Source organism: Cydia strobilella, chromosome 22, assembly GCF_947568885.1.
Source record: "Cydia strobilella chromosome 22, ilCydStro3.1, whole genome shotgun sequence".
Taxonomy (NCBI): Eukaryota; Metazoa; Arthropoda; class Insecta; order Lepidoptera; family Tortricidae; genus Cydia; species Cydia strobilella.
This window is the reverse complement of record NC_086062.1, coordinates 1,825,808-1,838,479: the sequence shown is the minus strand read 5'-3', so window position 1 is coordinate 1,838,479 and position 12,672 is coordinate 1,825,808. Positions and strand designations below refer to the sequence as shown.

Genomic DNA, 12,672 nt, shown 5'->3' with positions numbered 1-12,672 from the left:
AATCAACCTTATTGACAAGCGACAATGTACCTTTTGGTTGAAAATGTCACAAATGATGTCATGTCAAATGTGGACAAATAATACAATTATGACTTAAAACTATATGGGAAACGATAGAGAACCATATACGCCTCTTGTACGTAACTTGATATATCAACACTTCACAATTGTTGTTAAAAAATGTAGAGTCCTTGGAAAAGCAGTTGTGTCTAATATACTCGTACCTAACCGGCGTCCGTGCTTGTAGCGACGTGTTATCGGCTCTACCTAACTGTGTAAGGTGACCGCTTTAGCGTTGAACGAGAGACTGTTTAAAGTGATTGTTAGATTGTAGAGTTCTTGGAAAAGCAGTGTCTAATACCTATTCGTACAATCACCAATATATTGGATAGGCCACGGTGCTCACAAATATCTGAGCACGCCTCTATTGTCAAGGCATTAGAGTGCGTGTTTAGATATTTGTGAACACCTCGGCCGCTCCGATATATCTGATGGCGACTGTACCTAACCGGCGCGGCGTCCGTGCTTGTAGCGACGTGTTATCGGCTCTACCTAACTGCGTAGGGTGACCACTTTATCGAGGAATAATAAACTGTCCTTATTAATAATTTTACATTTCTTACAAATAATTATATAATTACATGAGATGAATGAGTATATAAGAGGAAGCCTGAAAGTTGCACCCATAACAGAAAAAGTAAGGGCAAATCGCCTAGCATGGTACGGGCATGTGATGCGGAGGGATGAAAGTCATGTGACAAGAAAGGTATTAAGAATGAATGTGGAGGGAGGTGCGAGGAGAGGAAAACCGAGGTAAAGGTGGATGGACTGTGTGAAAGATGATATGAAACTAACGCAAGTAAATGATGAGATGACGGGTGACAGAGAGGTATGGAAGAAAAAGACATGCTGCGCCGACCCCAAGTGAATAGGACAAGGGCAAGCGAATGATGAATTATACAATTACATGAGGTAACTATTAGTCAAATCCGCTCGTTATCGCTTCCGGTGCAAAAGTGCCCATAGTGCTCACGGCATTACCCCGCTGGATGGCTATGGACGTGTTATCTATCTAAATTTCACATTAAACGGCTCAGCGGATTAAGCTTGAAAAGGTAACAGACAGACAGATTTACGTTCGCATCTATAATATTTGTACATATAGTCTGTCAAGCCATTTCCGTCAGCAGAAAAAAGCGGCCAATTTAAAACATGTAGGCACCCATATTAGAGGTAAATTTGAATTTCGCTCCTTTTGCTACTGACAAACTTGTTTGACCTGCTATAATTGTAGTATAGTTATAGTTAGGTAGGTGGTTTTTAGTTACTGTCCTATATTTATCAGCAGCGACGTGGTCACCCTAACCCTAATTAACAATTCCTTTGTGAATCATTTTGTCTGGTACCAGAACGATTGTTTTAACTTGTCTGAAGTTTTTTACTCGAAATATTCCGTCACGTCCATTTTGGATTTTCATTTAAGCCGATTTGAGGTGAATTGACGGCCAAGGTCGTGATGATGATTAAAATTTATAGATTCATACTTAAATCTTATATTGAATGTTATTTACTCTTTTTAAACAGTAAAATAACAAGACTCTAAAAAGTATCACATTAGAATTTTTTTCCCCGTGAAACGGTACTTGTCCTCACTTTTTAGGGTTCCGTACCCAAAGGGTAAAAACGGTACCCTATTACTAAGACTCCGCTGTCCGTCTGTCTGACTGTCTGTCACCAGGCTGTATCTCATGAACCGTGATAGCTATACAGTTGAAATTTTCACAGATGATGTATTTCTGTTGCCGCTATAGCAACATCTAAAAAGTACGGAACCCTCGGTGCGCGAGTCCGACTCGCACTTGGCCGGTTTTTTATAGTTGGTTATGCGACTGCTACATATTGAAAGCCATTAAAATACGAGTGTGGGTTTTATGATATTTGTATCTGTACAGTGAGGTTCGAAATTGCATGGAGAAATTAATTAATACATACCTATACATACATAACTAGATGTTAAAACACTCTTCTTCTTCTTTGTCCAGCGGGCTTAGCACGGTAGCATTTTTATCGCCTGTCACCATGCCTGTCACGTTCTAACAAGTATGTAAGTGCGAAAGTGACAGGCATAGTGACAGGTGATAAAAATGCAACCATGCTGACACCGCAGCTCATTTCCCAGTTCAGCTGCGGTCGGGCCTCCTCATACGTCGGCGCCAGGACAATCTATCCTGGGTTCTCTGTGTTGTCAGGTTTTGTGTCCTCATCTCTTTTTCAACATAGAACCACCTGGGTGCTTGGAATGTTCATAGATTTTAAAACACTCTTGTGATATTTAGATCAATACGGTTTCACTCACTATTATTTTTAGTTGCTTTTGGTGACATGCCGTATTGATCTAAATATTTTGAAATATGTCTCACGATAGTTTAATTTCGATCACTCTTGTGATGTTTTTATGCAACTCGCTTTTAGCTCATTTCATAAACCCACACTCATATTTTAATGGCTTTCATTATGTAGCAGTCACATAAATTACTATTATCTACTCTAATATATACCAATACTGATAAATATCTAAACAAGCCCTTTTCGTTAGAGTTCGTAAAAAATAACTAAAGATTAAGTGATAGAAATTAACACTTTTTTAGGGCTCCGTACCCGAAGGGTAAAAACGGGACGCTATTACTAAGACTCCGCAGTCCGTCTGTCTGTCCGTCTGTCCGTCTGTCTGTCCGTCTGTCCGTCTGTCACCAGGCTGTATCTCATGAACCGTGATAGCTAGACAGTTAAAAATAACACAGATGGTGTATTTCTGTTGCCGCTATAACAACAAATACTAAAAACGACATTTCACACGTGTTGTAAACGACGTTTTTTAATACAATTGCGAAAAAATAATAAATTAATATATCATTAGTAGAATCATACCACCAAACCAAACCAAAACCAAAAGTACCTATACAGCCCGCGATACTTGAGCTGCCGCAGCCCGCGATACCTTCATACTCGTGCGCGCCCCGGCCGCGGCCGCCGCGGGCCCGGCGCGGGTTGGTCAACGACACCTCCTCATAACTCATGAGGCCCTGGTACCTGCTCAAGCTAAATTCAATTTTAACTGCGTTTCGAAAGTATAGTTTGGAACTAAAAAGTAAAAAGCACTAGTTCGAGAAATTGAGCTTCTCGCACGCTACGCAGCCACAAAAAGTACCACTTTTTGAGCAACTGTATTAAAATGAATATTTAAGGGGGGCTCCCATACAACAAACGTGATTTTTTTGCCGTTTTTTGCGTAATGGTACGGAACTCTTCGTGCACGAGTTCGACTCGCACTTGGCCGGTTTTTTTCCAAATCCTGCAGTAGCTCATCTTCCCAACCTATTTGCCCGCTGATATACTGTATAATCAAAGTATAGTTAGTGTGGGTGTCATGTCCGTCCGTCGTTCACACGTTTAATGGCTCGTTATATGGTTGTTTTGTATGAATTATACTAAAATAATACGAGCAATAGAAAGGAGAACAAAATGTTAAAATTTTTCAATGTTTTTTTCTTTTTAATTTTTGTGAACTTAAGTTTTTGCAAACTTAAATACTACCAAATACTAGGTACCAAAGAAAACATGACCAATTCCTCCGGTGGCTAAATAGACCAGACTAATTTTATAAAATTATTGTAACCCTATTAAATAAGTTTATTAATAAACAACAAAAAAATGGCAAATAAAAAAAATTGGGGACAATCTTACACAGATCGAATTAGCCCCAAACTAAGCAAAGCTTGTATTAGGCGACAATATCATGCATAGGTATATAGATACATAAATACAAACTTATATACATAGAAAACACCCATGACTCGGTAACAAATATCTGTGTTCAGTTATTCAGGGATTCGAACCCGGGACCATCGGCTTCATAGGCAGGGTCACTATCCACTAGGCCAGACCGGTAGTCAACAATGTATGATAACTGTAAGGCGGACATTATAGGGGCTGGTGGGGGCTTCGCCACTTTCCAGTCTGGCAACATCATGTTTCTTGAGGCGTAGGAACATAAGTTAAACTTTGTAGTTTAACTTATGTTCCTACAAGGATCAGAAATCAAACTGCGGTCTAATAATTATACCCGGTTTTAATACAATTTATAAATTTATAATATTCTTCTTCTTCGTTACACTCTTTACAGTGGTCGTAGCCATTATGTAGATTCGCCACTCCGTAGAGCTGCTTTCCCATATTGGGATACCCTCCTCCAATTGAAGGGGGATTTAAATCTTCTCGGGGCAGAGGTGTAGGGTTAGTAGGGTTAGAGCCGGCGCAGCTTTATTTGACGTTCACAAGCGCATTGTGCTATGCCTACTTGAATAATAAACTTCCTTTATCTTTATCTTTCCGTGAGCATTCATTTACTGAGGCCGATACACTGATGAGGCCACTGGAGATCAAATCATTTACACTGGCTCTGATTTGATCGGTCCATCTCATAGGCGATCTTCCTCTATAACACTTTAAATTCGCGTTTGTACACATAATTAATGTCATTACCGGGTCTAACGCGATTAAATCTCATTATTTTACCTTTTTTCCGACGTTTCAACTAGGTTGCACTAGCTGTGAACACGGAACTGACGTCTCAGCAAATGTCAGCAAACGTCAGAAAAAAGGTAAAATAATGAGATTTAATCGCGTTAGACCCGGTAATGACATTAATTATGTGATCTTTCTCTAGCCCTGTCACCTCCCACTCTTCCTTGCACAACCAGACGTTCTATGGGAGTTCCGTCTCGCCGAGACACGTCTTCTTCTTCTTCCCGCTAGACCTGTTCCCATTTACTTGGGGTCGGCCTTCCTTGTCCTTAATTTCCATCTAGCGCGGTCTTGCTCTAAGTTCTTATTTAAATGAGCGTCTTTTAGGTCTTTTTCAACCGTCGTCCACCAGGTGGTAGGTGGTCTGCCCGAGTTGCGTTTAGTGGTTGGCAGTTTTAGGGCCAGTTTCACCATATGGTCTTCTGAACGCCTTTGGACATGACCATACCATCTTAAGCGTTTCTCCTTGACCTTTTCGATAATCGGGGCAATCTTGAAATCTCGCCGAGACACGTGTCCAAAGAATTTGACGATCCGAGTTTTGACCATAGAAAGCAAACGCTCTTTAATGCCAAGCTCAAGAATTGATACGTTGGTCTGGAATTCAGTCCATGTATAATTTTTTTTAATTTTTTTTTATTGATAATATAGCAACAGTGATATAAACCCTGTAATCCTCGGGCAGTGACCAGCGAGCATTCGTACCACAAAACCTTACAATAATACCCAAGGCCATGGGAATTGGAAACAATGGGGGTACAGATGAGATCACTGCGATACCGGTCTGGAGATATCGATGCTCTTGATATTGGAAAAGGTTTTTTAATCTTTTTAAATATTTATTTAGTAGTATTTATTAGTGTTCCTAAATTTAGAGAATACCTACCGTATGAACCGCACGGTTATTTTTAATTTAAATTTTTAAAATTAATGCTGTTTATTTCTATAAAAAAGCACATTATATAATATTGAATTTAACTACTAATCTTAAATTAAAATTCTCCATGTAATATGCCATTCTTTACGCGAATCGTTGTAGCCTGTTTCAATACATTTATTTTGACCGTAAATATATCACTTTAAATAAAATAAAAAACATTTTCAGGTCTTTTATTTTGTTAATATGTGAAAATGTACTACGTACACACAATAATCAATCCTAATGTTCACAGTTACTCTATTTTTAATTTATCCACTTCAACCCAAAACTTCCGCAAAATGCAGATTTTGTAAATTTATTTCGCGGTTCGAAATAAATTACTGATTTTATTTAAATCATTTCAACATATTAAATATATTAATAACGGGTCACTCACGTATTTTAAGTCGAAAAACCCTCCTGCTGACATTCCTCGGTACGGAGTGAAACATGTCGAGCGGTTTTCGACTTAAAATACGTGAGTGACCCGTTATTAATATATTTAATATGTCTGTGTCTCACGGAGGTTTTGTCATTTCAACATAATTTCATTTCCTATTACTTAGGATTGATTTTCACATACCTATTTTCTTTTTCTTTGTATCAATTGTATTTAAATAAAATTCCATATTATATTAAATACTTTAACTTTAAAAAGTCAAACATTATAAAAATACCTTGTATTTTTAAAGGGAAGTCCTTACAATACCTTTTAATCACATTAACAAACACCATTTGACCATATCTCCGCATTTACTATCCGCCATCGCGCTCATGTGTGTCCGTTTCCCACACAGTTTTCACACGTATCCGCCGATGTCTATCTCATGTATACCGCGCTTTACAAAATGCATTCGCTCTGAATTCTACGACTACGAAATTAAAGTTCAATCTTGCTTGACATGGTCGCAAAAAGAAAATTCTATATAATCATTGCTTACGTATTATGTACATGTTTATGTGTTAGATTATGGTTTTCAAGGATTAGAATTATGTATAAGTATTGTTAAGTTTATCTGAGCGGACAAGGTGACATTAGTCATGTATTAACTACTAACTAGTTATTCTATATTGTGTTTTACAAAGAAACCTTCAATTTATCTCGTATAAAAATAAAAGATCTATGACTATAGCCAGTGTAGTCGTGGCAGAGGCAGACCGAGAAAGAGATGGCGGGACGATTTCGTTGCGTTCCAGCGGGATTGGCGGGATCGTGCCCAGCACAGGGAGGATTGGAAAGGAAGAGGGGAGGCCTTTGCCCAGCAGTGGGACTCACACATAGGCTATTAAAATGACTATAAAATTTACCGCAGTAATTATACTCAATATATTTTGCCAACCATATTTTTTATTACTATAACGCATTTTAGATGCTAAAAATGATTTGCGCAGAATTTTTATGGATATAAGAGCGTGTGTAGATAATTTTAAACACCGCACCCGCTTAGCTAGTTCTGCACACTGTAGTCAGCATCAAAAATAGATCAGGCTACGTGTCATAAGTATTTACCATTATTTGAAAGCTGTACAAAAATATATAAGTGCAAATAGAACAATCAGACTGTTATTACAGGTTGGCTGAAAAGTAAGTAATAAATCGCGAAAAAAAAATTACCCTCCCATAGAAAATGGACCAGCCAAAATGTATGAAAAAGCCAAATTTTTTTTCGCGTTCGCGGTTGGTCCCATAGTAAAAGTTGCTCAGTATAATCCCAAAACCTCCCACCCAACGGGAATGCACTTATTTTTGAGCCGCCGTGTATACAGATACTTAAAGGGGCCCACTAATTACCAGTCCGCTGGACGATATCGCCCTGTCAGTTGTTCGGAACTGTCAAATTTATGTTCTAACTGACAGGCTGATATCGTCCGGTGGACTGATAATCAGTGGGCCCCTTTAGAACGCGAACTGTAGATTATATACCTCTATCTGGAAAATCATTCCATTACGACAGATATTTCTGGAGCGTTATGTTCCATCCGCTATCGATACAGACTGTATATGTTACTAAAATACAGATCATTATTTCGCTAAACCCACAGTAGCTTTGACAGTAAAAATCGTAGCATTGTGCACAAAGCGCTTGCGCACTAAATCAAGGCTTCTGCGGAAATGTATGTATTATTTAAACTCGGTCCGAGGTTCGTGCCCTGAGCTGCCCATTGTTTGTTACACATGAAGTTAGCTGCGATAGGACGTGGCATTTGCCTTATGATATTCAAACACAACAAATTTTATTTGAGTTTTGGATGCTTTCTATTTTGTACATAAGTATTTATACATATCTTTATAGTAATAAGTAATAACGTCACTACTTTGAAAAAACTTGTATATTGTTCTGTCAATTAAAAGTAAAATGTAGTAGCTATGTATGGGATGCATGGAGAGTTACCTACTGCGTTTGAACTTTGAGTAGTGTGAGATACGAGATTTTTGAAAATAGTGATGATATATGATGATATATCCTGATGATATATGATGATGATATGATGATAGACGATGGTCTAGTACCAACAAAATAAGCCTGATTGAGCTTACTGTATGAAAAGGTCGGTTTATGTAAGATTGTCTAAAATACTTATTTATTTATTGGTTTTACACAAGAGGGTTAAATATAAAAAAATGAACGGTACATATTAATGATATTTACTTTAGAAACTGGAATAGATATCATACATTTCATACAATAAATAAAAAAGTGACCAAGTGAAAGTGAACAAGTGAAAACAAATAAAAAAACATTCATAAAATAATTTGTTTTTTTCCATAATTTGAGTTTTTTTTTCATGCATTATAAAACAGAAAGCCCACTCCAAACTTTACCAGCTCCGACATGACCTATCCCAAGCTTCCTTGAGCGTTTGTTTGCATATTCAAACCCGCTGTCCGACACACTACTACAGATATGACCGTATACGGTTAAAATTATATTTGGAGTATATTTTAAAATATCAGCGAGCAAACAGTATTGTATTTGCAGCAAAAGTATTTGTATTTTAAATAATTCAGAAAGTATTTTTCTATTTTGGGCATATTAAGACCGCCTGACGTCTACCTGTCCTCTATCCTTAATTAATTGTTTCTGTAAGCTGTACCTTTTACTGAGGTGTGCCAATAAAAAGTATCCTATCCTCGTAAGGCCCACCATACAAAAATTGCCTATTTTTAATTTGAACCTTGTTGTATAGAAGATTAGGGTGACTTTCGTTTGTTTTAGAAAACATTGAAACAAAAGAAATGCTACTTAATTCAGTTAGTGTAAGGTTCAAATTAGATTGAAACAAAGTGTACATTGTAATGCACAATGGGCCTTATGAGGCTATATATCTATCTATTACAACCAGTGATAGTTGCAGTACTTGCAGTGGCCTTAAACACAGTGCTCCGAAAAGCTAAACATTTTAAACTGATACCTCTTTTTTATTAGACTTCCGAGAATCTAAAGTTAATCTGTTTTCTTATTTATAAGTTCTTGCATTATTGCTAAATTAATTCACAAAAACAGCACAAAAAAGTGAGCGGCCAAAGAAAGTTACATTTCACCGACTGATTTCTTGTTTTTTTTTTGTTACAGAAACGCAAAATGCTAAAACAGAAGATCCGCAAGAAACGGTGACGAATGTTGCCATGTGCAAAATAAAATACTCCGCAAAAGTACTCCTTAGTTTAAAGTGAGTTGCAAACGTGTAGAAGTGACCAACGAACTTTTTTGACAACGAAGTGTTAATTGAAAACAATAAAAAAACTGTGTTGTGTTTATAAGTGACAGACAGAAATTTTTTGTGTCAAATAGTGCCTAAAAAAAGAAAAAAAAAAACAGTGTTGTGTCACCAACTATGTGTTAAGTGTCTCTGGATTTGAGAGTGAACGCAATGGATCTTCACCCGCCTCCCTTGATTGTTCATGGATATGAGCCCCATGCTCCCCTTTTGGAGGTTGAGGGTCTGGACCCTCATAGTCCTCAGCAGAAGGTGCTGATTCATGCGCCGACTCTGCAGAGTCAGGATTTGATGGGTGACCATAGGAATGGAGGTACGTAATATACAAATAATAATCTGGTACATTTCACTCTGTCAAAATATTGCAAACAAATTTTAAGTACCTAAACTCTTTAAAAATCTTAATAATTATTAACTAGTCATACATTAGCTATTTATGCAACAAGTGGGGAAATTGTATGATTTCCGACGAGTGGAATTTTATTCACGAGCGAGCAAAGCGAGCGAGTGTATAAAGGAATACGAGTTTACAATACAATGTTTTACTATGCATTGTGCGAGTAAATAAAAAAAAAACATATAATGGCAAATAAGTTTAATTGAAAACAAAAAGCACTAGTGCGGAAAAGTAGTACTTTCCGCATGATATGGCTCCGTAGGAAACGCACTTTTCGAGCACATGCATTGTATTTTTTTTTTTTAATCATATGCTAAAAGCCATCGAATAACTTTTTAATTTTACGCAAGATCCTGAGGGCCTACCGCGATAAACAAAAATGGAAATTCGCTATCTGCCTCTCTATAGCTCTTGCATATTCAATTGATCCGTATCGATCAATTTACAAAAACATACTTTCATTATAAATCTGTTTGTTTACTAAGATTATAAAGAATAAGGTCAATGTGGAGAAGACCGTATATATGATAACGTCTAAACTAATGGCGTTATTCATAAACGCGTTACTGGCCTGAATTAGCTATGAATAGTTTGTCTTTATCTGCCATTTTGACTTATGTATTTGTAAGAAAGGGATAAAACATAATTTAACTAAATCAGGCCCGTAAAGTTTTATGAATAAGGGGGTAAATGTACACATATCCACTTATAGAAGGTCGGTAAAGCAGAAGGAGCAAAACTTTGTGTCTGAGCGAAGTACGTATTCAAATACGAGAATTCTTGCCCTATGGCCTTCCCAACCAAAAATTGTATATACCGGTCTTCTCCACATTGCCCATACTTTATTGTATTTTCCTGTAGGTACCATCAACGATCGATTCGTATGAGTAGAGAGCAGATGGTCTGACCTGATGTAGAGTACGACTTTTCAGATGAGCAGTACCACGGACACAGCAGCAACCAGAGCGGAGACGGTGAGTACCCTTGTATTTATAAACTAGCTTTTCCCCGCGACTTCGTCTGCGTGGACTTATTAGTAACCCCAGCTAGAGTAAGAATAGCGACTGGAGAAAGTCTAGCAATCATTCAATTTGAGCATAATATGCACACAAATATTAGGCAACTCATTCATTATCTCAATTCCACCATGATTCCACCCCGGTTTTCACCCTCTTAAGGGATGATTTTCGGGATAAAAACTATACTATGTCCTTCCCCGGGACTCAAACTATCTCTACGCCAAATTTCAACTAAATCGGTTCAGCGGTTTAAGCGTGAACAAGTAACACACAGACAGACAGAAGGACAGACAGACTTTCGTATTTATAATATTAGTATGGATGATCATTCATTCATTCCTTTAAGGACCACCACAGTGTCCACCCTAGTGACCAGCAGTGTCTCCCAAGCGTCGGAGTCAAGCATAGACATAGTATATACATATACAAGTAGTTATAGACGCGCCACCGAGTGACCGGGGATAAGAAAGAATATTCATATAAAAGGGTAGCATAGGATTTTTTCTCCCACTTTTATAAATTTCGGTATTTCGCCATCGCCTCCTACGTATGATGCCACCCGGTCGGTGATAAGGACAAAGCATGGCACTATTTTCTCTTTAGGAATCCCAATAAGACTATCTTTCTCTATCAAAGAGTGTCAGCAGGCTCTTGGCGTCAAGTCAACAACGTTCGCGCAACTGCGCAGCGATGCCATTATCTATAGCGCTGACTAAATGCCGACGCTCAAAAGATGGTAGTGTGGGTTGGCCCTAAGAGTCACAAGAACTTTGCAGCCGCCATACAATATACAATCGAAGTTGCATTGATTTTAAAACGAAATTTTGAAATAACATTAAATTTGATAGAACATGAAATTTAAAATAACAGGAATTTTGTGATACAACGTGACGACTAGCATTTTAAGGCTAATACATATTTTTCTTTTTCAAAATTTTTCATCAACCATAGAATCAAATAAAATTACATTTTGACACACCTTATTTGGCCTATTTTGTTTGTATAGAACGTAATCTTCACGAAAATTAATTTAGTATAGAATAGAATAGAATAGAATATAATTTTATTGGTATTAATCATACACTGTCAGTTACATAAAAAATAATTACTTATACATGTGGCGGGGTGGCCTAGGGGTTCATGGCGTTAGCCGCGATAGCTAAAGACGCCGGTTCGAATCCGGCCTTCACCACTGGAGGGCTTCGTCACTTTTTCTTTAATATATGACATCTATTACAGTTTTTACTTATACATTATAAAACTTAAAAATTTAACGAAGCACGATGAAATAAGAGCGAATCCCACGTTAACCAAAAGTTGATCCCAGTTCGGTTTTAGGGTTCCGTACCCAAAGGGTAAAAACGGGACCCTATTACTAAGAATTCACTGTCCGTCTGTCTGTCACCAGGCTGTATCTCATGAACCGTGAGAGCTAGACAATTGACATTTTCACAGATGATGTTTTCTGTTGCCGCTATAACAACAAATACTAAAAAGTACGGAACCCTCGGTGGGTGTCAGACTCGCATTTGTCCGGTTTTTTTTATTGTGTATACAATTTATATTGTAATGTGGTTAGGTACGTCCCACAAAAAAAAGAATAATCAATAATATGTTTATTAAAATGTGTTGATATGCGAACATTGAAATACGAGCATATCAACTATGAATTTATTATTAAACCTGTTATGTCTGCCCATTCATAGCTCTGCAGGAGTGAGATCAATACAATGGATATTACGTAACAATTGTCATTTGCTCGTAATTGCTTCTGTTACCAAGTTTTTTTTTTACTTTTTTTTACTTCCGTTCACTATATGGATAGTTCGTTATTGTTTCATTTAATATGGATATTTTTTATAGGGTTGAAGTAATGTAGAGGTAAACACAGTATGAATACAATTTACATACTTAATGTTATAAGTTTAAAAATTATTTTTACTCGGACAAAGATTTACTCTGCATGGTATTTGCATTGTCAAAGTGTGACTATGTCATTATTAATGTGAAATTTCTATGAAAATATAAAGTTT

At 37.2% G+C, this 12,672-nt stretch overlaps 1 protein-coding gene across 1 annotated transcript in view; it reads left to right on the top strand.

Moving 5' to 3' along the window:
• Positions 1–12,672, top strand: part of LOC134751597 (paired box protein Pax-5) — a 127,657-nt gene that overhangs the window by 36,995 nt on the left and 77,990 nt on the right. Inside the window, exons 2-3 of the mRNA XM_063687072.1 lie at positions 9,079–9,536; positions 10,538–10,594. Coding sequence (XP_063543142.1) covers positions 9,377–9,536; positions 10,538–10,594 — 217 coding nt within the window. The 5' untranslated portion in view covers positions 9,079–9,376. The remainder of the gene's footprint in view (positions 1–9,078; positions 9,537–10,537; positions 10,595–12,672) is intronic.